The sequence below is a fragment of the Pongo abelii genome, chromosome 9 (genome assembly GCF_028885655.2).
Source record: "Pongo abelii isolate AG06213 chromosome 9, NHGRI_mPonAbe1-v2.0_pri, whole genome shotgun sequence".
NCBI classification, from domain to species: domain Eukaryota; kingdom Metazoa; phylum Chordata; class Mammalia; order Primates; family Hominidae; genus Pongo; species Pongo abelii.
This window is the reverse complement of record NC_071994.2, coordinates 103,260,754-103,286,771: the sequence shown is the minus strand read 5'-3', so window position 1 is coordinate 103,286,771 and position 26,018 is coordinate 103,260,754. Positions and strand designations below refer to the sequence as shown.

The 26,018-nt window shown below is 37.7% G+C and overlaps 1 protein-coding gene across 1 annotated transcript in view; it reads right to left on the bottom strand.

The window, feature by feature from the left end:
- The window catches only part of CNTN5 (contactin 5), a 1,356,469-nt gene that overhangs the window by 69,558 nt on the left and 1,260,893 nt on the right, over positions 1-26,018 (bottom strand). Inside the window, exon 18 of the mRNA XM_054524966.2 lies at positions 19,249-19,398. Coding sequence (XP_054380941.1) covers positions 19,249-19,398 — 150 coding nt within the window. The remainder of the gene's footprint in view (positions 1-19,248; positions 19,399-26,018) is intronic.

The window sequence follows — 26,018 nt, the reverse complement described above, 5'->3', positions numbered from 1 at the left end:
TCCCACACATTAATAACTGGATACTTTAACACCCCACTGTCAACATTAGACAGATCAACGAGACAGAAAGTCAACAAGGATACCCAGGAATTGAACTCAGCTCTGCACCAAGCGGACCTAATAGACATCTACAGAACTCTCCACCCCAAATCAACAGAATATACATTTTTTTCAGCACCACACCACACCTATTCCAAAATTGACCACATACTTGGAAGTAAAGCTCTCCTCAGCAAATGTAAAAGAACAGAAATTATAACAAACTGTCTCTCAGATCACAGTGCAATCAAGTTAGAACTCAGGATTAAGAATCTCACTCAAAACTGCTCAACTACATGGAAACTGAACAACCTGCTCCTGAATGACTACTGGGTACATAACGAAATGAAGGCAGAAATAAAGATGTTCTTTGAAACCAATCAGAACCAAGACACAACATACCAGAATTTCTGGGATGCATTCAAAGCAGTGTGTAGAGGGAAATTTATAGCACTAAATGCCCACAAGAGAAAGCAGGAAAGATCCAAAATTGACACCCTAACATCACAATTAAAAGAACTAGAAAAGCAAGAGCAAACACATTCAAAAACTAGCAGAAGGCAAGAAATAACTAAAATCAGAGCAGAACTGGAGGAAATAGAGACACAAAAAACCCTTCAAAAAATTAATGAATCCAGGAGCTGGTTTTTTGAAAGGATCAACAAAATTGATAGACCGTTAGCAAGACTAATAAAGAAAAAAAGAGAGAAGAATCAAATAGATGCAATAAAAAATGATAAAGGGGATATCACCACTGATCCCACAGAAATACAAACTACCATCAGAGAATACTACAAACACCTCTACGCAAATAAACTAGAAAATCTAGAAGAAATATATAAATTCCTCGACACATACATTCTCCCAAGACTAAACCAGGAAGAAGTTGAATCTCTGAATAGACCAATAACAGGAGCTGAAATTGTGGCAATAATCAATATCTTACCAACCAAAAAGAATCCAGGACCAGATGGATTCACAGCCGAATTCTACCAGAGGTACAAGGAGGAACTGGTACCATTCCTTCTGAAACTATTCCAATCAATAGAAAAAGAGGGAATCCTCCCTAACTCATTTTATGAGGCCAGCATCATCCTGATACCAAAGCCGGGCAGAGACACAACCAAAAAAGAGAATTTTAGACCAATATCCTTGATGAACATTGATTCAAAAACCCTCAATAAAATACTGGCAAACCAAATCCAGCAGCACATCAAAAAGCTTATCCACCATGATCAAGTGGGCTTCATCCCTGGGATGCAAGGCTGGTTCAATATATGCAAATCAATAAATGTAATCCAGCATTTAAACAGAACCAAAGACAAAAACTACATGATTATCTCAATAGATGCAGAAAAGGCCTTTGACAAAATTCACCAACCCTTCCTGCTAAAAACTCTCAATAAATTAGGTATTGATGGGACGTATCTCAAAATAATAAGAGCTATCTATGACAAACCCACAGCCAATATCATACTGAATGGGCAAAAACTGGAAGCATTCCCTTTGAAAACTGGCACAAGACAGGGATGCCCTCTCTCACCACTCCTATTCAACATAGTGTTGGAAGTTCTGGCCAGGGCAATTAGGCAGGAGAAGGAAATAAAGGGTATTCAATTAGGAAAAGAGGAAGTCAAATTGTCCCTGTTTGCAGACGACATGATTGTATATCTAGAAAACCCCATTGTCTCAGCCCAAAATCTCCTTAAGCTGATAAGCAACTTCAGCAAAGTCTCAGGATACAAAATCAATGTACAAAAACCACAAGCATTCTTATACACCAACAACAGACAAACAGAGAGCCAAATCATGAGTGAACTCTCATTCACAATTGCTTCAAAGAGAATAAAATACCTAGGAACCCAACTTACAAGGGATGTGAAGGACCTCTTCAAGGAGAACTACAAACCACTGCTCAATGAAATAAAAGAGGATACAAACAAATGGAAGAACATTCCATGCTCATGGGTAGGAAGAATCAATATCGTGAAAATGGCCATACTGCCTAAGGTAATTTATAGATTCAATGCCATCCCCATCAAGCTACCAATGACTTTCTTCACAGAATTGGAAAAAACTACTTTCAAGTTCATATGGAACCAAAAAAGAGCCCGCATCGCCAAGTCAATCCTAAGCCAGAAGAACAAAGCTGGAGGCATCACACTACCTGACTTCAAACTATACTACAAGGCTACAGTAACCAAAACAGCATGGTACTGGTACCAAAACAGATATCTAGATCAATGGAACAGAACAGAGCCCTCAGAAATAACGCTGCATATCTACAACTATCTGATCTTTGACAAACCTGACAAAAACAAGCAATGGGGAAAGGATTCCCTATTTAATAAATGGTGCTGGGAAAACTGGCTAGCCATATGGAGAAAGCTGAAACTGGATCCCTTCCTTACACCTTATACAAAAATCAAGATGGACTAAAGACTTAAACATTAGACCTAAAGCCATAAAAACTCTAGAAGAAAACCTAGGCATTACCATTCAGGACATAGGCATGGGCAAGGACTTCATGTCTAAAACACCAAAAGCAATGGCAACAAAAGCCAAAATTGACAAATGGGATCTAATTAAACTAAAGAGCTTCTGCACAGCAAAAGAAACTACCATCAGAGTGAACAGGTAACCTACAAAATGGCAGAAAATTTTCGCAACCTACTCATCTGACAAAGGGCTAATATCCAGAATCTACAATGAACTCAAACAAATTTACAAGAGAAAAGCAAACAACCCCATCAAAAAGTGGGCGAAAGACATGAACAGACACTTCTCAAAAGAAGACATTTATGCAGCCACAAAACGCATGAAAAAATGCTCATCATCACTGGCCATCAGAGAAATGCAAATCAAAACCACAATGAGATACCATCTCACATCAGTTAGAATGGCAATCATTAAAAAGTCAGGAAACAACAGGTGCTGGAGAGGATGTGGAGAAATAGGAACACTTTTACACTGTTGGTGGGACTGTAAACTAGTTCAACCATTGTGGAAGTCAGTGTGGCGATTCCTCAGGGATCTAGAACTAGAAATACCATTTGACCCAGCCATCCCATTACTGGGTATATACCCAAAGGACTATAAATCATGCTGCTATAAACATACATGCACACGTATGTTTATTGTGGCATTATTCACAATAGCAAAGACTTGGAACCAACCCAAATATCCATCAATGATAGACTGGATTAAGAAAATGTGGCATACATACACCATAGAATACTATGCAGCCATGAAAAATGATGAGTTCATGTCCTTTGTAGGGACATGGATGAAATTGGAAATCATCATTCTCAGTAAACTATCGCAAGAACAAAAAACCAAACATCGCATATTCTCACTCATAGGTGGGAATTGAACACACATGGACACAGGAAGGGGAACATCACACTCTGGGGACTGTTGTGGGGTGGGGGGAGGGGGGAGGGATAGCATTGGGAGATATACCTAATGCTAGATGACGAGTTAGTGGGTACAGCGCACCAGCATGGCACATGTATACATATGTAACTAACCTGCACATTGCACACATGTACCCTAAAACCTAAAGTATAATAATAATAAATTTAAAAAAAAAAGAAATTGTAAGAGGAAGTTAAACAACTGTTTTCTGAACTTGAAATGAGTTACGTGTAATCTCAGATGCTAAATTGAGAATGGCTGAAGAAAACCGGTCTTGCTACGAATTAGGGAAACCAATTTTATGACTCCTCTTTCTCATTGCCTGCCTCCAACTCATATATATACATGCACAAGTAATGCTGTCTTAAAACAAGGTTGTCAGTTTAGAAGATGGATTTGCTATGGCATCTCCCTCCAACCCCAGCTGTCAATAGAGAAGTGGGGATATTATTTCTTCATCAAGGTAAATAAGGACAGGAGCAAGACAACCACTATAGAGAAGTTCAGATGTTTACCTTTCATGCCTTGTATTGAGTTTCAGAGTTTTCTAGAATACCTCAATTTTATACTGAGCTACTTGAGGAAACTTCAAATGAAGAACAATAAATAATAGCTCCCGAGAATATCCTCTAATTCTAGATTTTGGCAGCCCAGGAATGTGAAATGGTTAATGTGAACCAAGTGGTCATTGAGATGGGTTTGAATAGGTTGTTAGGATCACACCCAATAAGGCTGCCTGCTAGGGGGCAAGATGTCTTCAAAGAACTCAATGCACCCCATGAGAGAAAGCAGCAGCATGTGGATAAATGCCATCATGTTGAACATTTAACACCCATTCGAGAACCACAAATTGTACCATCTAAGTGGAAGCTTTTCTCCTTCTTGTCTGACCTGGAAAGTGCCAGAGCACTGCTGAAAAGTAGGAAATAAAGTGGAAAGAAGAAAGAAAAGACAGATCATAGCTGTTGGGTCAGGTCTGTGCTGGGAAGGAATGGGAGAACATGGAATTGGATGTGAGATTAAATTTTTAAAATTAAATTAAACTGGAATTTTTAAATACTTGAAAATGTGACTGCTCTAGTACGTAAAAGTGCTTAGGATTTATTTGAGGCTGAGGTTTGGGATCACATTGAGCATAGTGGAGAGCAATGGTGGGAGAAGAAAAAAACTGTTTTCTTTATTATTGTTTGTTTGTTTTAACCTCTATAGCTATTTATTGGCGTTTGAGTTTTCAAATGTAGAAAAAATATTTTTCCTTTTGTGGCCAGAAATATGTGTGTAATTTTCCATTTGAGTCAGAAGAGAATGAAGGGACAGAATACAGTGTAGGAAAAAAATAACTAGAAAGCAAAGCAATTGGAATGTGTGGAAAAATGTGTAAGCATAGTCTTTCATTCAACACTTCTTCTCCTCTACTCCTTTTGCCTAGTCTATGCTACAAGAACCAAAGAAAATGGCTACATATTGAGAAATATCAAATCCCCTTACAGACAGTACTAACTAGATAAGATGAAAAAGCATCATGGGAAGGCCAGCCACGGGTTTGCAAGGATGATTTAGAAGACATGCATGCTCTGTGGAGTGTGCCATATGCTAAAACGTTCTCTTGACTCTCCTGTTGTTCTAGTGGGCTGGATGATAGGGCACGATGGAACGCTGTCTGTCTGCAGCAGAGACTTCTCACAGTGAGGGTATCTTGGGAAGTTGACTGCAGAGCTGCAAGTCAAGAGACTGTAGGGTTCTTACTGTATCAACAAACATGAGTTTAACTCTGAAAATGTTTTCTCAATATGAAAAAATATACTTTTTCATGATTACTAGTTTGTAAATTTCCATTTAATAAAAATAACTCGTTTAAATTAACGACGGAGGTGATACAATAAAATAGCTTCCAATAATATTGAGCATTTATCATGTGCCAGGCACTATGCTAAGCTCTTTATATGCATTTAAAAAATCTTATTTAATAGAATGGTCAAAAGGAGTAGGTTGTGGTATCCCCATTTTATGAGTGAGAAATTCAAGCCTTAAATGACATACTTCCTGCCTATGTCTACCCTGCTATTAAGTGGCACAGTAGAACATTAATCCAGATCGAAACTCCAACCTTTCATTATAGGTGCAATTTTTTTTCTTTAAAAGATACATACACACATAAGCATATATGTATATTTATTCATGTGTGTATATATAATTCATTACAATTTGAAATAAACTGCAAATATTGAGATTTATACCAATAGATTTGAAGATAATTGGAATTTTATACTATAGAGAAGATCAGACCTTTCTGAATGACAATTTACATAGTTAACTATATCTTTTCTCCCTTTCATTTATCTTTCAACAGTGTTAAGAACATGTAACATATAGAATATTAAAATTCAATTAAATGACAAAATTGACAATGCTGTATTTACTTTATGTATTTTTCATCCACAGTGTATATTTCAGATTCATTTCCCCAAATGTGATTTTTTTCTCTTCTGAGTGTCATCTTTTTAAATAATAGAGAAAGTATTTCCATTATGCTATCCCAAATTTATATATTGGTTTGATGATATTAACACATTTCAAAAATTAAACACGGGGCTATCTATCTTTATTTATCAATCTATCTAATCTCTAACTAAAGCTTGTAAGAAAATACAGCTTAAATATAGGAGATGGGGGCAGAGCAAGATGGCAGAATAGAAGGCTCCACTGATTGTCCCTTTGTCAAGGACACTGCTACACATAAAAAGCACTTTCGTAAGAACCAAAAATCAGGTGAGCACTCACAGTATTTGGTTTAAACTTCATATTGCTGAAAGATGCACTGAAGAGGTAGGAAAAACAGTCTTGAATCACTGAGACCACCACTCCTCCATTCCCCAGCAGTGGCCCCACAACACAGAAGAGAAAATCTGTTTGCTTGGGAGAGGGAGAGTGCAACAATTGTGAGACATTAAATTCAGTGTTGCTTGGTTATAGAAGAAAGCAAAACCAGACCAAACTCAGCTGATGTCCACCCACAGAGGGAATTTATTTATTTACTTATTTAAATTTTTTATTTTTTTGAGACAGAGTCTCAGTATGTCACCCAGGGTGGAGTTCAATGGCCCGATCTTGGCTCACTGCAATCTCTGCCTCCTGGGTTCAAGTGATTCTCGTGCCTCAGCCTCCCGAGTAGCTGGAATTACAGGCGCCCGCTACCATGCCCGGCTAATTTTTGTATTTTTAGTAGAGATGAGGTTTCACCATGTTGGTCAGGCTGGTCTCGAACTCCTGACCTCAGGTTATCCACCCACCTTGGCCTCCCAAAGTGCTGAGATTACAGGTGTGAGCCACAGTGCCCGGCCTGGAGGGAATATTTAAACCATCCCTAGCCAGAGGGAAATCTTCCATCCCAGTGGTCAGAACTTGAATTCCTGAAAGCCTCACTACCTCAGGCTCAAGTGCTCTGGGGCCCTAAATAAACTTGAAAGGTAGTCTAGGCCACAAGGACTGTAACTCCTAGGCAAGTTCTATGTTGAACTGGGCTCAGAGCTAGTGGACTTGGAGAACATGTGACCTCTAAAATATCAGCTGGGGTGGAGTGCTAGGGGAGTGTTGATGCCACCCCTTTCTTAAGTCCAGGCTGCACAGCTTGCAGATCCGTAAAAGATACCTTCCTCCCACTTTAGGAGAGGAAGAGGAAGAGTGGGGAGGACTTTTTCTTGCTTCTTGGATACCAGCTCAACCACAGGAGAATAGGGCACTGGTCATAGTTCTGAAGCCCTCTTTTCAGACCCTAGCTCCTGTATGACATTTCTAGACACATCCTGGACAAGAAAGGAACCCACTACCTTGAAGGGAAAGACCCAGTCTTGTCAGGATTAATCATCTGCTATGAAACGTAAAGGAGACTTTGTCTTGAACCTTAGGTACCAGCTCAGCCACAGAGGTGTAGAGAACTAAGAGGGCTCTTTGGGTCCCTGATCCCAGAAGTTGGCTCTATGACAGCACTTCTGGATCTGCCCAGGGACAGAAGGGAGCCCATTGCCCTGAAGGGTGAGTTCTAGGCCAGACAACATTTGCCAAAAGCTAACTTAAGAGACCTTGGGCCATAAGGGAACACTGGCAGTAGACTGGCAGTACTAACCCTGGGCTTGTGGTGGCAGTGGCCACATGGTGAGGCTCCTCTGCCTTTGGAAAGGAGAGGGAAGAATGGGAAGGACTGTGTCTTGTGGTTTGAGTATCAACTCAGCTGCAGTACAATAGAACACCAAGTAGACTTCTAAGGATTTTGACTCTAGTCCCTGGCTCCTGGATGGCACCTCTGGATCCACCTAGGCCCTAGGGGAACTCACCACCCTGAAAGGAAGGACACTGGTCTGGCTTACTTTGCCACATGCTAATTGTAGAGCCCCAGGGCCTTGAGCAAACATAGGCAGTCCCCAGCGAGTGGTTGTAGCAGGGCATAAGTGAGACCGAGTGTTGTGCTGGCTTCAGGTCTGACCCAGCACAGTTCCAGTGGTGGTGGCCACCAGGGTACTTATGTCACTTCATCCCCAGCTCCAGGCGGCTCAGAACAGAGAGACTCCATTTGTTTGGGAGAAAGCAAGGGAAGAGAACAAGAGTCTCTGCCTGGTAATCCAGAGAATTCTTTCAGATCTTGTTCAAGACTATCAAGGCGGTACCTCTACTAGTCTCCAAGAACTACATTACTGGGCTTGGGGTGTCCCCTAAAGCAGATACAGCTAGATAACAATACGCAAGTCCTTTCAAATACCTGGAAAAGCCTGCCCAAGAAAGGCAGGTTAAACAAGCCCAGCCTGCAAAAACTACAATAAATGCCCAACTCTTCAATGGCCAGACACAGATAAATATCCACTAGTATCAAGACCATCCAGAAAAACATGACTTCACCAAATGAACCAAATATGGCACTGGGGACCAATCCTGGAGAAACAGAGATATGTGACCTTTCAGACAGATAAATCAAAATAGCTGTTATGACGAAAGTTAAAAAAAAAAAAAGGCCAAGAAAGAATTCAGAATTCTATCAGATACATTTAACAAAGAGATTGAAATAATAAAGAGAATCCAACAGAAACTCTGGAGCTGAAAAATGCAACTGACACAGCAGAGAAAGCATGAGTCTTTTAATAGTAGAATTGATCTAGCAGAAGAAAGAATTAGTAAACTTTAAGATAGGCTATTTGAAAATATGTGTCAGACTAGACAAAAGAAAAAAGAATAATGAAGCATACCTACAAGATTTAGAAAATAGCCTCAAAAGGGCAAATCTAAGAGTTTTGGCCTTAAAGATAAGGTAGAAAGAGATAGGGGTATAAAGTTTATTCAAATGGATAATATCAGAGAACATCCCAAACCTAGAGAAAAATGTTAACATTTAAGTACAAGAAGCTTATAGGACACCAAGCAGATTCAACCCAAAGAACAATGACTCAAGGCAGTTAATAATCAAACTCCCAAAGCTCAAGGATAAAGAAAGGATCCTAAAAACAGTAAGAGAAAGAAACAAATAAACAGTAAGAGAAAGAAACAAACAAAGGAGCTCCAATACGTCTGGCAGCAGACTTTTCAGTGGAAACTTTACAGGCCAGGAGAGAGTGGTGTGACATATTTAAAGTGCCAATGAAAAAAAACTTTGACCATAGAGTAATATATCTGGTGAAAATATCCTTCAAACATGAGGAGAAATAAAGGCTTCCCAGACAAAGAAAAGCTGAGGGATTTCATCAACACCAGACCTGTCCCACAAGAAATGCTAAAGAGAATACTTCAATCAGAAAGAAAAGGACATTAATGAGCAATAAATAATCATCTGAATGTAAAAAACTCATTGGTAATAGTAAGTACACAGGAAAACACAGAATATTATAACACTGTAACTGTGGTGTATAAACTACTCTTATCCTAAATAGAAAGACTAAATGATGAACCAATAAAAAAATAATAACTACAACAACATTCAAAGACATAGACAGTACAATAAGATATAAATAGAAACAGCAGAAAGTTAAAAAGGAGGTGATTAAAGTTAAGATGTAGATTTTTTACTAGTTTTCTTTTTACTTGTTTGTTCTGTTTGCAAACAGTGATAAGTTGTTACTGGCTTAAAATAATGGGTTATAAGCCAGTATTTGCAAACCCTGTGGTAACCTCAAAGCAAAAAACTTACAAGGGATACACAAAAAAATGAAAAGAAAATTACACCATGTCACTAGAGAAAAACACTTTCACTAAAAGGAAGGCAGGAAGAAAGGAAAGAAGGAAGAATAGACCACAAAACAACCAGAAAACAAATAATAAAATGGCAGGAGTAAGTCCTTACTTATCAATAGTAACACTACATGTAAATGGACTAACCTCTCTAATCAAAAGACAGAGTGGCTGAATGGTTAAAAAAATAATACGCAATAACCTGTTTCCTACAAGCAACACACTTCACCTATAAAGACACTCATAGATTGAAAATACAGTGGTAGAAAAACATATTTCATGCCAGTGGAAATCACAAAAGAGCAGTAGTAGTCATATTCTTATCAGAAAAAAATAAATTTCCAGACAAAAACTATAAGAAGATATAAAGAAGTTCACCATATAAAGATAAAGGGGTGAATTCAGCAAGAGGATATAACAATTTGAAATACATATGCACTAAATGCTTGAGTACCCAGATACATACAGGAAATATTATGAGAGGTAAGGAAAGAGAGATACGCCTCACTGCAATAATAGCTGGAGACTTTAATACCTCACTTTCAGCACTAGACAGACCTTCCGGACAGAAAATCAACAAAGAAACATTGGATTTAATTTACACTGTGGAACAAATCCACCTAATATTTACAAAACATTTTATCCAACGGCTGAATACACATTCTTTTCGTCAGCACATAGATTATTCTCAAGGATAGGCCATATGTTAGGTCACAAAAAAAATGCTCCTGAATGACCCATGGGTCAATGAAGAAATTAAGAAGGGAATTGAAAAATTTCTTGAAACAAATGATAATGGAATCACAGCATACCAAGACCTATGGGATACAGCAAAAGCAATCCTGAGAGGAAAGTTCATAGCTATAAGTGCCTAAATCATTAAAAAAAAAAAAAAAAGAAAAACTTCAAATAAACAACCTAATGAGGCATCCTAAGGAACTAGAAAAGCAAGAGTAAACCAAACCCAAAATTAGTAGAAGAAAAATACAATAAAGATCAGAGCAGAAATAAATGAAATGAAAACAATACAAAAGATCAATTGAACAAAAAGGGTTTTTTTTAAGTTAAAATGAACAAATCTTTAGCCAGACTAAGAAAAAGAGTACACAAATAAGCAAAATCAGACATAAAAAGGAGACATTGCATCTGACACTGCAGAAATTCAAAGGATCATTGGTGGCTACTATGAGCAACTATGTGCCAATAAATTGGAATATCTAGAAGAGATGGACAAATTTCTAGACACGTATAACCTATCAAGATTGAACTATGAATAAATTCAAAACTTAAGCAGATCAATAATGTGTGATTGAAGCTGTAATAAAAGGGCATCCAGAGGGGAAAAAAAGAAGCCTCAGACTCAATGGCTTCACTGCTGAATTCTACCAAACATTTAAAAAAGAACTAAAACCAATCCTACTCAAACTATTTCAAAAAATAGAGAAGGAGGGAACACTTCCAAATTCATTCTATGAGGCCAGTATTACCCTGGTACCAAAAATAGACAAAGACATATCAAAAAAGAAAAAAGAAAAAAAGACCTATGGGCTGTTATCACTGATAAGTATCAATGCAAAATTTCTCAACAAAATACCAGCAAACTGAATTCAATAACATATTAAAATTCATTCATCATGACCAAGTGGAATTTATCCCTGGGATGCAAGGCAAATTCAACATACACAAATAAGTCAGTGTGATACATTATACCAACGGAATGAAGGACAAAACACCTATGACCATTTCAATTGATGTTGAAAAAGCATTTGATAAAATTCAGCATCTCTTCATGATAAAAATTCTCAACAAACTGGGTATAAAAGGAATATAACTCAACATCATAAAAATCATATATGATGAACTCACAGCTAGTATTATATTAAATGGGGAAAGACTGAAAGCCTTTCCTCCTAGATCTGGAACATGACAAGGATGCCCACTTTCACCACTGTTTTTCAACATAGTACTGGAAGTCCTAGCTAGAGCAATCAGACAGGAGAAATATATAAAAGGCATCCAAACTGGAAAGGAAGACATCAACTCTTTCTTGTTTGCAGATGATATAATCTTATGTTTGGGAAAATCTAAAGACCCCATCAAAAAACAATTAGAACTGATGAACAAATTTAGTAAATTTTCAGGAAACAAAATCAACATACAAAAATCAGTAGCATTTTTATATGCAAACTGTGAACAATCTGAAAAAGAAATCAAGAAACTTATCTTATTTACAATAGCTACAAATAAAATACAATACTTAGGAATTAACCAAATAAATGAAATATCTCTATAATGAAAACTGTAAAACACTGATGCAATAAATTGAAAAGGACACAAAATAATAGAAAGATATTCCATGTTCATGAATTGTAAGAAACAATATTGTTAAAATGTCCATACTATCCAAAGCAATCTAGAGATTTAATGCAATCCCTATCAAAATAACAATGATATTCTATAACAATGATATTCTTCACAGAAATAGAAAAAAACAATTCTTAAGTTTATATCAGATCACAAAAGAGCTAGAATAGCCAAAACTATCCTAAGCAAAAATAACAAAACTGGTGGAATCACATTACCAGACTTCAAATTATACTTGAGAGCTACAGTGATCAAAACAGTATGGCCCTGGCATAAAAACAGATGCATGAACTAATGGAACAAAATGGAAGACCCCAACATAAATCCATACATCTACAATGAACTTACTTTCAATAAAAGTTCTCAGAACATACATCAAGGAAAGGACAGTCTCTTCACTAAATAGTTCTGGGAAAACTGGATATCTATATGCAGAAAAATGAAACTAGACTCTTATCTCTTGCCACATAAAAATCAAATCAAAATGTATTAAAGATTTAAATCTAAGACCTCAAAATATGAAACTACTACAGGAAAACATTGGGGAAATTCTGCAAGACAACAGAGTGGGCAAAGACTTCTTAAGCAATATACCACAAGCACAGGAAACTAAAGCAAAAATAGACAAATGGGATAATTTAAAAAGCTGCACAGCAAAGGAAACAGTAAACAAGTGAAGAGACAACCCACAGAATGGGAGAAAATATTTGCAAACTACCTATCTGCCAAAGGATTAATAAACAGAATATATAAAGAAGTCAAACAATTATCTAGGAAAAAAAATCAAAAAATCCTATTCAAAAAATGGGCAAAAGATTTGAATAGACATTTCTCAAAAGAAGACATATAAATGGCAAACAGGCATATGAAAAGGTGCTCAAGATCATTGATCATCAGGGGAATGCAAATCAAAACTTCAGTAAGATATAATTTCACCCCAGTTTACATGGCTTATATCAAAAAGACAGGCAATAACAAATGCTAGTGAGGATCTAGAGAAAAGGGAACCCTCATACACTGTTGGTGGGGACATAAATTAGTACAACACTATGGAGAACAGTTTGGAGGGTTCTCAGAAAACTAAAAATAGAGCTACCATATGATTTACCAATCCCACTCCTAGGTATATACCCAAAAGAAAGGAAATTAGTTTATTGAAGAGATATCTGCACTCCCATGTTTATTGCAGTAATATTCACCATAGCCAATATCTGGAAGCAACTAAAATGTCCATCAGCAGATGAATGGATAAAGAAAATGTGGTACTTGTACACAATGTAGTATTATTGAGCCATACAAAAGAATGAAATCCTGTCATTTGCAACAACATGGATGGATCTGGAGATCATCGTATTAGGTGAAATAAGCCAGGCACAGAAAGAGAAACATCACATGTTCTCACTCATTGGTAAGAGCTAAAAATTAAAACAATCAAACTCATGTAAACAGAGAGTAGAAGGATGGTTACCAGAGGCTGGGAAGTGTAGTTGGTAGTGGGGGTTGGGGGGAAGGGAAGATGGTTAATGTATACAAAAAAATAGTTAGAAAGAATAAATAAGACCTAGTATTTGCTAGCATAACAGGGTGACTATAGTAAAAAAATAATTTAATTGTACATTTTAAACTGACTAAAAGTGTATTATTGGATTGTTTGAAACACAAAGGATAGATGCTTGAGGAGATGAATACCCTATTTATCCTGATATGATTACTAAGCATTGTATGCCTGTATGAAAATATCTCATGTAACCCCAAAACATATATACCTACTGTATAACCACATAAATTAAAAATGAAACGTGCATAAAAATATATATTTGTATTATTATTTTGACATCCTAGTATGAAGAAATTGGACTGAACCAATTTATCTTAGCTTTGCTGACTATCAAGAGTGTTTCTTTCCTTTTTTTTTTTTTTTTTTCCTTTTTGAGAGAGTCTCACTCTCTCGCCCAGGCTGGAGTGCAGTGGTACAATGTCTGCTCAGTGCAACCTCTGCCTCCCGGGTTCTCACGCCTCAGTCATCTGAATAGCTAAAATTACAGGCATGTGCCACCATGCCTGGCTGATTTTTGTAGGTTTAGCAGAGATGGTTTTTGCCATGTTGGCCAGGCTGTTCTCGAATTCCTGGGCTTAGATGATCCCTATGCTTCAGCGTCCCGAAGTGCTGAGATTATAAGCATGAGCCACCGTGCCTGACCGAGTAGTTCTTGATGACCGGAAAATTCAAAATATACTCTTCAGAAAAATTGTAAAGAAAAATTCTGTTTTTTGGTATGCAGAAAAGGAGCAATTCTATGACAGAAACGGTTCACTGCACTGCTTTGGAATTTAGAATATTCTATTAAATAAGTGAACCTTAAAGAGGCATACCACTTTCAATTCAACATCCCTAATGTGAGACCTTTTTTTCTCCCAAGAAGCTCTATTTTCAAAGTTTAGTTGGATCTTTAGAACAGCATTATCTTTTAAAATACTGGATATGTACTTAATAGAGGCAGAGTGCATCATTTGAGAGGATGTCTCCAGATATTGGTGTCTCTTTAAATCTGTGCTGCCTGACAAAACAGGCACATAACTCAACACTTGGTTCAACACCATTAGTAGCTCTAACCCTATGTAGTACCACAGTACAGGAAGCATAAAGTATGCAATACAAACCTTCCTCAACTCACTTTCAAAGGAGAGTACTTCGTGCATTTTTCATGCTACTTCTCTTCCATAAGATTTTAATGGACTAAAGTATGTCATGTATATAGAACTCATGATAAAATAGAGACAGGCAAATACATGATTGAGGTAGCTGCAGAAATAGATATTCTTTTAAAATGCATAATCTGAATACACTTTAGCTTGAAATGTAAAAGTGATCTTGCTAAAATGCTTTTTAATAGCACAAGGAGATTCATACCATAAAAAGTTGAGAAGGATTATTCATCCCAAATGGATTATTTATTTTTGAAATGAATATTTATAGAGAGCCTCTGAATTAGGCAGTAATCTTTGCCTTTGTTTAAACACAATTAACAATATGCAAAGTAAGGCAGCGCTTTTTAGAAAATATGTGAGCATAAGTACTACTATTGGCAGTCATTTCAGTATCTGCACAGTGAGTACATAAAATGAAGAACAACTAACCTGTTATGCTCTTAATTAATGAACACCTGTACACAATGAAAGCATGGCTGGTTTTCTGGATGCATGAAAATCTAACCAGGCAATTAATGTTTAATTTAAAATTCATGCTATTGAAAAGGTAGCAGAAAAAACAACTTATAATAGGCAAATCACAAAAGTGGAGAAGTTGGATTTTCTGTGGATGAATCTTTTCCAACATATTTAAGCCATTTTACCTTTTATTTTTTTGGTTGTTTAATTTTTATATAGAAAAAATTGAACATCTTTTGTATTGTTATTTACTTTTAATGTGATAATTTGATCATGTGGATTTTTTTGGCAATTAAACTTTTAAGTTCGCGGGTACATGTGCAGGTTTGTTACATAGGTAAACTTGTGACATGGGGGTTTGTTGTACAGATTATTTCATCACCCAGGTATTAAGCCTTTGAGCATATACCCAGTAATGGGAGTATCGGGTCAAAAGTTATTTCTGTTTTTAGGTCTTTGAGGAGTTGTCATACTTTCTTCCACAATGGTTGACCTAATTTATACTCCCACCAACAGTGTATAAGTGTTCCTTTTTCTCTGCAACCTTGCCAGCATCTGTTATTTTTTGACTTTTTAGTAATAGCCATTGTGACTGGCATGAGATGGTATCTCATTTGTGGTTTTAATATCATTGCATTTTGTATTTCTCTGATGATCAGTGATGTTGAGCTTTTTCTGATATGATTGTTGGCCACATGTATGTCTTCTTTTGAAAAGTGTCTACACATATCCTTTGTGCACTTTTTAATGGGGCTGTTTGTTTTTATCTTGTAAATTTGTTTAAGTTCCTTATAGATGCTGGATATTAGACCTTTATCAGATATAGAGTTTGCAAAAATTTTATCATATTCTGTGGGTTATCTGTTTACTCTGTTGACAGTTTCTTTCGCTGTGCAGAAGCTCTTAAGTTTAATTAGAACCCATTTGTCAATTTTTGTTTTTGCTGTAATTGCTTTTGTCATCTTCATCATGAAATCTTTGCCTGTTCCTGTGACCAGAATGGTATCACCTAGGTTGTTTTCTAGGGTTTTGATAGTTTTGTATCTTACATTTAAGTCTTTAATCCATCTTGAGTTAATTTTTGTATACGGTGAAAGGAAGTGGTCCAGTTTCAATCTTCTGCATGTGGCTAGCCAGTTATCTCAGCACCATTTATTGAATAGGGAATCCTTTCCCCAGTGCTTGTTTTTGTCAGGTTTGTCAAAAATCAGATGGTTGTAGGAGTTAGTCCATATTTCTGCATGCTCTATTCTGTTCCACTCAACTATATGTCTGTTTTAGTACCAGTACCATGCTGTTTTGGTTACTGTAGTGCTGTAGTATAGTTTGAAGTTGGGTAACATATTGCCTCCGGCTTTCTTCTTTTTGCTTAGAATTGCCTTCGCTATTTGGACTCTTTTTTGGTTCATATGAATCTTAAAATAGTTTTGGTAGTTCAGTGAAGAATGTTAACGGTAGTTTAATAGAAATACCATAAACTCTATAAATTGCTTTGGGCAGTATGTTCATTTTAATGATATTGAATCTTTATCTTTGAGTGCTAGCGGGTTCCTGGGTGCCTGTCTCCCTGGGGACATTCACCACAGTGGCAGAGGCAATGCAGTGGAGGTTGGGCCTGGGGCGAGGGTGGTGGTGGGGGGTGCCTGATGACAACTGTGTGCCTGCTTGCACTGGAGGTGGTGTTGGCTGGGGGCGGGGCACTGACAGGCGCAGGTCTGGGTGCCTTCTCTGCTCTGCAAGCCGGTGGGGTCACTCAGGGTGGGGGAGGATCCGCTGTCATCTGTGCATTCTTAACGCAAGGGTGGGGTACTTGTTGGGGCAGGGCTTGCTGGCTCTGTACTCACCAAGACTCTGTCTGCAATGGCGGTTGGCAGGGGAAGGGGGAGCAGACTGTACTACCAGGCGCTGTCAGGGCAAGGAAAGCAAACCCAAATCCCCACCCCTATCCCTAAGCAGACACGCCCAGCACACTCATGTGGGAGTTGCCCCCTGGAGGAATGTCGGGGACGCTGCGGCTGCAGTGTGGGGAAAGACTGTGCAGGCTGGTGAGTGGCCATAGGAGCCGCCCCGCTTAAGCTCTCTGCCTTTCAGTCAGGGTCTGCCAGAGCAGAAGCTATTGTGAGGCCTCTCAAGGCTCCCGAGGGCGCCCTGCAAGCAGGCGTGGCCATACTGAGGCCCTGGGAGAGGCCAGCAGACTAAGGTGTTACTCAGGTGGGACTGGCCCCATCTGATGGGCAAAACTGCCTTACAGAGTTCAGGACAGACAGAAAGTTCCCCTAGGGCTAAAGTCTCCTATGGAGCAAATCGAACCTAGGGGGATGGCCGTCCCTGACCATGCTTCACTACAGATGCTCTTGCACCAGACCCTCTGGGCTCCACATCAGCTGGCTTGCAGCTCCTACCACTTCTGTATGCAACTCTCCCTGCCAAGTCCAGAGTCCGTGGTGGTCTAGGGGGTCTCCTTCTGCTGGGGTTCCAGAGGCCTGTGGCAAGAGTGGGTTGCTCCTTGCCAGTTCAACTCACCAATTCCCCCAGAGCCGTTGGGGGCCAGAAATAAGTCCGGGTGTGCTGTAGCCCCACGTAGGGGTCCCAACGTTCTCCCGCAATCAGCCCAACCTCTGTATTTTCCCTGTATCCACTCTCAGTGCCTTCCCTGTGAAGATCTGTTAGGAGCATGCTAGTCCTCTGGCTCCCTCAGCAGGAGCTGTTCGATTTGTCTTAAGTCTAGTGGGCCATCTTGGGATTTGTTTAGTTTCTTTTCCCTCCCTCCCTTCCTCCATTCTCCTTCCTTCCTTCCTTCTGAGAGGGCCATAATATGTTTTAGAGAAAAAGTCAACTGTTTTGATAGTTTATTTTAATGATTATAAGCTTTGTTTAATTTGTTAGAGGTCAAAAGTCATATTTTTGGTTCAGTTCTATAACTGTAATACACAATGGACACAGTTAATTCTTAGTCTTGTATGTACATGTGTATCTGACATATGTACTGGTGTGTGTAGGGGGATATAAAGGAAAAAATTGTTCCCTTTAAAAATATGACATGTTGAGTACCAGTACCGAACACTGTTCTAGGTTTCAATATAGGACAGTGAACATATATGACAAACCTTCATTTTCAGTGCACTTTTATTTGAGACTCATCTATTATCATTGAGCATAAAAATATTAGCGTTTGTTATTTTTTCCTTCATGTACCTATCCCTGATCCTCCTCTTTCTATTGTTTTCATATTGTTCTTATCAACATTATTAATGTTTGTGTTCCCCTAAGTAAATGTGTAACCAGATACTTTCTTAATATACAACATTAGAGGGACATAAAAGACCTCAATAAGACTTTGTCCAAAGTCATAAAAAGTCTACTCAGAAAATTTCTGTATTCCTTATTTCTTTATTTTTCTGCTCCTTCCAGATGATAGGCAAGATATCTTAAAATTCAAATAGAGCTGTTAATTCCTCAGTCATTAGAAACATTTTATCAGATACGCTTTTTCTAAAAGCTGAGAATAATGTAATGTTTTCAAAGTCAAGGAGCAGATTGGTATTTATTTTACATAGAAACTTCAGGAAGGCAGTAGGTCAAGGAAGGACAATGTTTACTATTTGCAAAGTGTAATTTTTATGGGTTTGGTGGTGAAGGGTAACATAAAAGAGTTCTAAGGAAGTACACTGTAATTTAAGTAAAGTATCACTGGAAAAAAAGAAGGTGAGCCGATTTATTCTGAATCTTAAGCGTACGCTATATTGAATGAGTATATTATTAGAAGAATAAATGAACTGCTTCAATTTCATGGTAACCTGAAGATGAGTACAAGGATTGGGAGAAAATTGAAGCATTTAGATGACTGTATTTGTGGAAACAAGAAGAAAAAGTTCTGAGAACAAATAAAATGAAATAATTATTTTAAAGAAAATAATTTTATGATGTTTAGGTAAATGAATCAGGACAAATTATGCTAAAGCAAGCAATGGAGCAATCATGGTTAATTCAACTCACTTTCAAGATGATTAGAAGCATACCAAATCCAATCTGACTCTTCCAAATTTTTACCTGCTTCATTTGTGCGGATCATTCGAGATGGGGTGCTTGGATCTCCTGTCCCAATAGGATTGGTGGCCACCACTCGAAATTCATATTCCACCCAGGGATTTAGGTCCACAGCCATGGCTGACTCCATGTCCCCTGTTATGATTTCTGGGACTATAGAAAGGAAGGAAATTTCATGTCATTAGGAGGACTAGAAATATGCTACAAATGGCAATCAGGAATATTAATGCTACTGAGAGAATCAGAAGGCTAATGCATATTTCCTCACAACACGTGGTCATGGTGTCACTTCCAGTGTCATTAGTAAAATGAAAATCAATCTTCGGGGAGTGAGCACTTACATATGTCAAAGTTTGTTGGAGTTAATTAGAACTGTTTCATTTTATCTTTACACAAACCTTGCCATTAGGTACACTAATAATTATTTCATCAATCCCTCAGCCCCAGATAAGGGGCCAATTAGAACTATAATTTAAACAGTTTTCTTTCAATTTCCAGGAAATTTCTCGAGTAGTTTGCTCTCCCAGTTCTGGCAAACATGTTTAGTCACTTGGTAATTCCAAGCAGCAAATTAAGAATATATCTCTCTAATTTAAAAACACGGTTTGTGATATCTGAGTAGAAACACTGAATTCTTCTTAGAGTGATTTTTGTACTACATTTACATTTTTTGTACTACATTTAAATTTTCATCAGGGCATAACATTGTTTGTCAATACAATTACCATTAGTGAAGTATTTTTACATGGCATACATGCTTCGTTTGGGACTGCTTTTCTTGTTCACTCATCTCTGCTGTCTAGGAAATGTTTCTAAACATTTGTTACAGGAGTGAAAAGGCAGAATGTGGAGAATCTCCCTTACAGCATGCAAAGATCCTCTGGATTTATATCATTCTTGGATTTCTTTGTAGGCATGGCAGTAGAGCCAGAGTGGGAGTTGGGGATCTTGATTTGAGGACTCAATTCTGTTTTTACCACAGCAAGGTGGAATGAAATCACCTTGGATTTTCCATGAAAATCTCTTCTGAAAGGTACCAAAAGAATGTTACTAAATAAGTAGCTCTGTGAAAGCTGAATGCTCAGAGCATAGGCAGTGTGAGCTGCCCGACAAATCTCACAGCACTGCAGGGCTGATGTGTTTTTTTAAAGTAGTGACATGAAGACGTGGAAAAAAAAAAACAACAACTTTTCCCTCTTGCTGCACTGGCAACTGAGCAGTACGCTTGGAGTCTAAGAGGTGGGTGAGGGAAAGGCCAGTGTCAGACCACAGCTTGGTGAAATGCCAAGCTATGCTTGACAAACATACAAAAGAGAAGAAGGGATTGCCAGATAATGCTCAGCCTTCTCTAGCCCAGAACCTACACTGTATCACCAATACTTGCATTGGGAGCACCAGGACTTAACATCACTGCTTAATTTACTTATATTTATATAAGTCATCTCAAGTAACTCCAGACATCTGGACCATGCTCATCCCTTTTATTCTAACCTCCTGAGAATTCTGCCGATTTCCTCTTCTGCTCAGCTCATATCTCTCCCTCATTCTTGAAGTTCTTCCACTGTGACAGTTGGAATTTATGATCTGTCATTAGCAAAATCCCCTATATACTTAATCTCCTCTCTGGGCATTCCTACAACTTTTTACTCCATTAGAAACTAAAGAAATTTTACCTTTATTAAGGGGTGGACCTCTTTTTAAATTTTTTTATTTTTTATTTTATTATTATTATACTTTAAGTTTTAGGGTACATGTGTACAATGTGCAGGTTTGTTACATATGTATACATGTGCCATGTTGGTGTGCTGCACCCATTAACTCGTCATTTAACATTAGGTATATTTCCTAATGCTATCCCTCCCCCCTCCCCCGACCCCACAACAGTCCCCGGAGTGTGATGTTCCCCTTCCTGTGTCCATGTGTTCTCATTGTTCAATTCCCACCTATGAGTGAGAACATGTGGTGTTTGGTTTTTTGTTCTTGCGATAGTTTGCTGAGAATGATGGGGTGGACCTCTTAAGATATCATGGAGAAAAAGAACCAGCCCTTTTTTCCTCTCTCTCCCACATCTCTAGTGGATGTTTCCCATTGGCATACAAGCATGCGGGTGTTTTTCTCTGAAAAACAAAACTAAGGTCTCTTAACATTTCCTCTCCTTCCAGCCTTAACTCAGTTTCTGATTCTTTTGAGAGCTGTTTGTGCTATTACTTACTGTCTGCAATTATTTTTCTTCCATTCTCTTTTGAACCCATGCTAGTCGGACTCTTACCTCCAGTTTTCCATCATACTGGCTTCTGTCAAGATTACCAATGAATGGTCTCTGTTACTGAAACCTTAAGGCCAGATCTCTGTTACTCATCTTACTTGAACTATCATCATTCTTTGACACAGTTGATCATCCTTTGAAACACTTTTCAGAACTTAACTTCTGTTTCTCTCTTACCTGACTATGCCTTATCAGTCTCCATTGCTGATTTCTTTTTGTCTTCCTGATACAACTTGGCTCTCCTGTTTTCCATTTTCTTATTCCATGGTGATTTATCCAGCCTCATGGTTTTTAGATACTTTCTATGCTGATAACTAATATTTTTAATGAACCTCTTCCCTAGATTTCAGACTCGTATGTTCAATGGCATATTATTAATAGACATTACTATTTGAATAGATTTCTGCAGTATTCTTATCCGGGGAATGACAATTGCTTTCTTGCAGATGTTGTATCCCAAATCTTCGGGCCATCCTGGACTCCTTTCTTTCTCCCCTGTCTCACTCCAATCCATTAGAAAATTATGGCATCTATGACTTCAAACTATGTTGATATCTCCACTTATCTTGGCAGAAAAAATTCTTGGAAGAGTTGTCTATATTAATTTTTCTCCTATTGTCTCTGGAACTCATGCTTGTTAGACTTTGATGCTGATGCCTACCATTACATAAAAACTGCTATTGTCAAGGTTACCAATGACCTCCATATAGCTAAAACTAATGATCAATTCTCAGTCTTCATTTTACTTGACATCTCAGTAGCATTTGACACATCTCATTAGGCCCTTTTCTTTGATAGGCTTTATTCCTTTCTTTTCCATGGCATGACATTATTTTGGTTTTCCTTTTACCTCAATGATTGCTTTCATTCAGCCGCCTTTGGCTGGTTCTCTTCTCCATAACTTCTTACTGGTACAATGCTCCAGGGTGTTATTTTCATACATTTTATTCTTTATTTTATACTTACTTTCTTGGAGTTGACATACAGTCTCATATTTTAAATTATTTATATGCCAATAACTTTACGCTAAACCTCTCACTTAAACACCACACTTATATACGCAAATGCCTACCTGAAATCCCATTTGGATGTCTAACAGATACATCAACTTAATGTGTCTCAAATGGAACTCTTTATCTCATTCCTACCCAATCTGTTCCAGTTATGAAGGTTTCTCAGGCTTCTCTATGTCACTTAACAGTAACTCCATTCTTAAGTTGGTTAGGTCAAAAATCTTACAGTCATCCTTGAATTCTTTTTCTCTCATACTGTTTACATCCAGTTTTTCAGCAAATGCTGTTGGTTTTACCACCCAAATAGTTTCAAATTCTGACCATTTTTATGACCTCTGTCATAAAAGCATCAGTGACCTGTGTCACCAAGCTTCTGTCACATTGAAGCACCATCATCTCTCAACCATAATAACAGCTTCCTAAATAGTTTAGTCACTCTTCACTTACCCCTCTCATAAGTCTGTTTTTTCACATAGCTTGAATGACTCTGTTAAAACATGAGACTTAGAAGAGCAATCTTCTGATGTCTCATTTCTCTGAGGGTGAAAACCCAAGTACTGTATGATCTGGTCTTGCCAATATCTCTCAAAACTCATCTCCCTTTCTCCCTAAACCTCATTCTGCTCCTGCTTCACTGATCCTCTAATGCTCTTGCATATCATGCTCCTAATACTTTTGGTCTAGTTGCTCCTTATACCTGGGCTGCCTCCCCCTAGATATTGGGATAGCTAAGTTCATACCTCTTATAAAATTTATGCAAATATACCTTCTCAGTAAGGCATACCCTGGCCACTCTATTTCAAATTGCAACCTTCCTGCTATGGACTAATGTGTCCTCCTGAAATTCATCTATTAAAGTCCTAACCCCTAATGTGGTTGTATTTGGTGATAGAGCTTCTAAGGAAGTAATTAAGGTTAAATGATGTCGTAAGAGTGGGGCTATGATCTTAGTGTCCTTATAGGATGAGACACCTGAGCTTGCTCGCTCTCTTTCTGTGTGTGTGTGTATGTGTGTGATCCATGTGAAAACACAGAAAGCAACTTGATGTTGGAACTCCCAACCTCTAGAACTGTAATAAAGTAAATTTCTGTTGTTTAATCCACTCAGTCCGTGGAATTTTGTTATAGCAGCCTGAGCTGACTAATACACTGACCCTACCATAGTACTTCTGATTCCTCTTACTCCACATAATTTATTTTCCCCCATAGTACTCATCACCTTCTAAGATACTATATAATTTACTTTCTTATTATGTTCTCTGCTTATTTTGTCTTCACCTGTAAGAATACAGTCTTCACAAGGGCAAGGATTTATTTATTTGATGTTGTTCATTGATACACTGCATGTGCCTAGAACACTTCCTAAAAGGTGCTCGGTAAATTTTTATTAAACGAATGAGAGTTCAAATTGCCTAGTTTGAATTGGCGATATTAATTAATTCTGCTTGAATCTTGATGTAATTATTATAAGCTTTATGTAAAATACATATAAAAATAGTCTTCATTCCAAAGTTATGCATATTTATATCCTCTTGGTCATAACTAGAGATTTTAAAGACTCCGTTTCCAAGTCCATATCCTTTCAACCACTCTTCATTCCTCTCTTTAAAGTGAAAAAAAAAGATTTGGAAATTCTAAATTCCCTGTTACTTGTAAGAGATATAAAATAATTATGAGTATTAATTGAAGGTATTATTATTTTTAGTGAAATAAAATGCAATATGAAAGAAAGTAAAAACTTTCTTTTTTATACAATTAGGGTTTTGATTTGAAATGCAATATTGTGGAGATTAAGGATAATGGAGGATTTATACCAAAGTAAGTATTTTAAAAGTCTTGCAGCATTGTTTTATAAAGTTATTATTTCCGGAACTTTAGGGACAACTTGGTTTCAAAGAAAACATTATGCATCAGAGAGAACGTGACAGTAACTAAAGACAGTGGAAGACCTTATATTGACTCAGGGAAAGCATCTTGTTAAAATGCCTTTCCAAGCAAAAGAATCACATCCAAGACTATTTATTTTGAGAAAAGATCTCATTCTGTTGTCCAGGCTGGTCTCAATCTCCTGGCCCTAAGTGATCCTCCCACCTCAGGATGTCCCAAAGTGCTGAGATCACAAGTATGAGCCACCCAAACCCAGCCACCAATTTAATTAATAAAATACCAAATAAATCTGTTCAGTTGAAAAATGTAACAAGTCAATCTGTGCAAAACATATCCACAGATAGAAGACATATCCACTGATAGAAGAATATTTAAGAAGCATATCTGAGTTAAGTAAACAAAGACCAATGAATTCTATGATTATAGGCAATTTGATATTCCTAAGTAGACATAATCAAAAACTATGTCAGCTAATGCTTCTCAGTAGTATAAAAAAGAAAATCAGGTTTCTAAGTCAAAAGCCATTTGCTTGAGTGGAAAAGAGGTCTGCAAGTGAAATGATCTATTTGTTATGGCTGTTTGCATACTTTTTTCAAAATAAACACGTTATTCTCATTTACATTTTAGTCTTATTTGCAGGAGGTGGTATTCATACTTTAAATCCAAGATGTGCTCAGCTAGAGGGTTCACATGGAACCTCTCACTTCATTTGCCAAAAATGAGACTCATTATTTTTTATGCTCATTTTGGTATATTTTGAATGCTTTTCAAGTAGTAGATTATCAACTGCATTAATTGTATCAGCGAGTTTAAACTCCAGATTCATTTTTTTTCTAATGGATATTGTTAAATTAGAGTTTATTTTGACTGAAATTAATTTAGAATGAGGGAACAACTATGAAACCAAAAGGCCCATGACCCAGTGGAGCTGGTGCGGCTTCAGAGAGACTTATTTCCCCATCACAGGCATGAAAGAAACTGTGAGAATGAGCATGGTACTAAAACCAGGAAGCATCTAAAAGAGCTATTTTGGAGCATGCAAACCTTGTGGACAGCTCCTCATCAGGCTTGCCCTGAGGACAGCATGCCTCTGCCAATAGCGGCAATTAATGGTGCGTTTTGGAGAAATGAGTTAGAAGAGGACACATCTAGTGAGAGCCCTAGCACCATGAAGGGTAAATACAATTGATCACTTGCAGAAATTGTTTTCTGAAGGAAAACTTTTGTATAAGTACAGCACAATTGTAGGGTTTTTAGAAGTGTTGTTCTTGCTGAATTGAATTAAAAAAGAACTCTGAAAAATATCACCATCAAAAAGTGGGCAAAGGATATGAACAGACAGTTCTCAAAAGAAGACGTTTATGTGGCTACAAACATATTAAAAAAAACCACAACATCACTTATCATTAGAGAAATGCAAATCAAAACTACAAGGAGATACCATCTCATGCCAGTCAGAATGGCGATTACTAAAAAGTCAAGAGAAAACAGATGTTGGTGAGGCTGTGGAGAAATAGGAACACTTTTACACTGTTGGTGGGAGTGTAAATTAGCTCGACTCTTGCGGAAGACAGTGTGGTGATTCCTCAAGGATCTAGAGCCAGAAA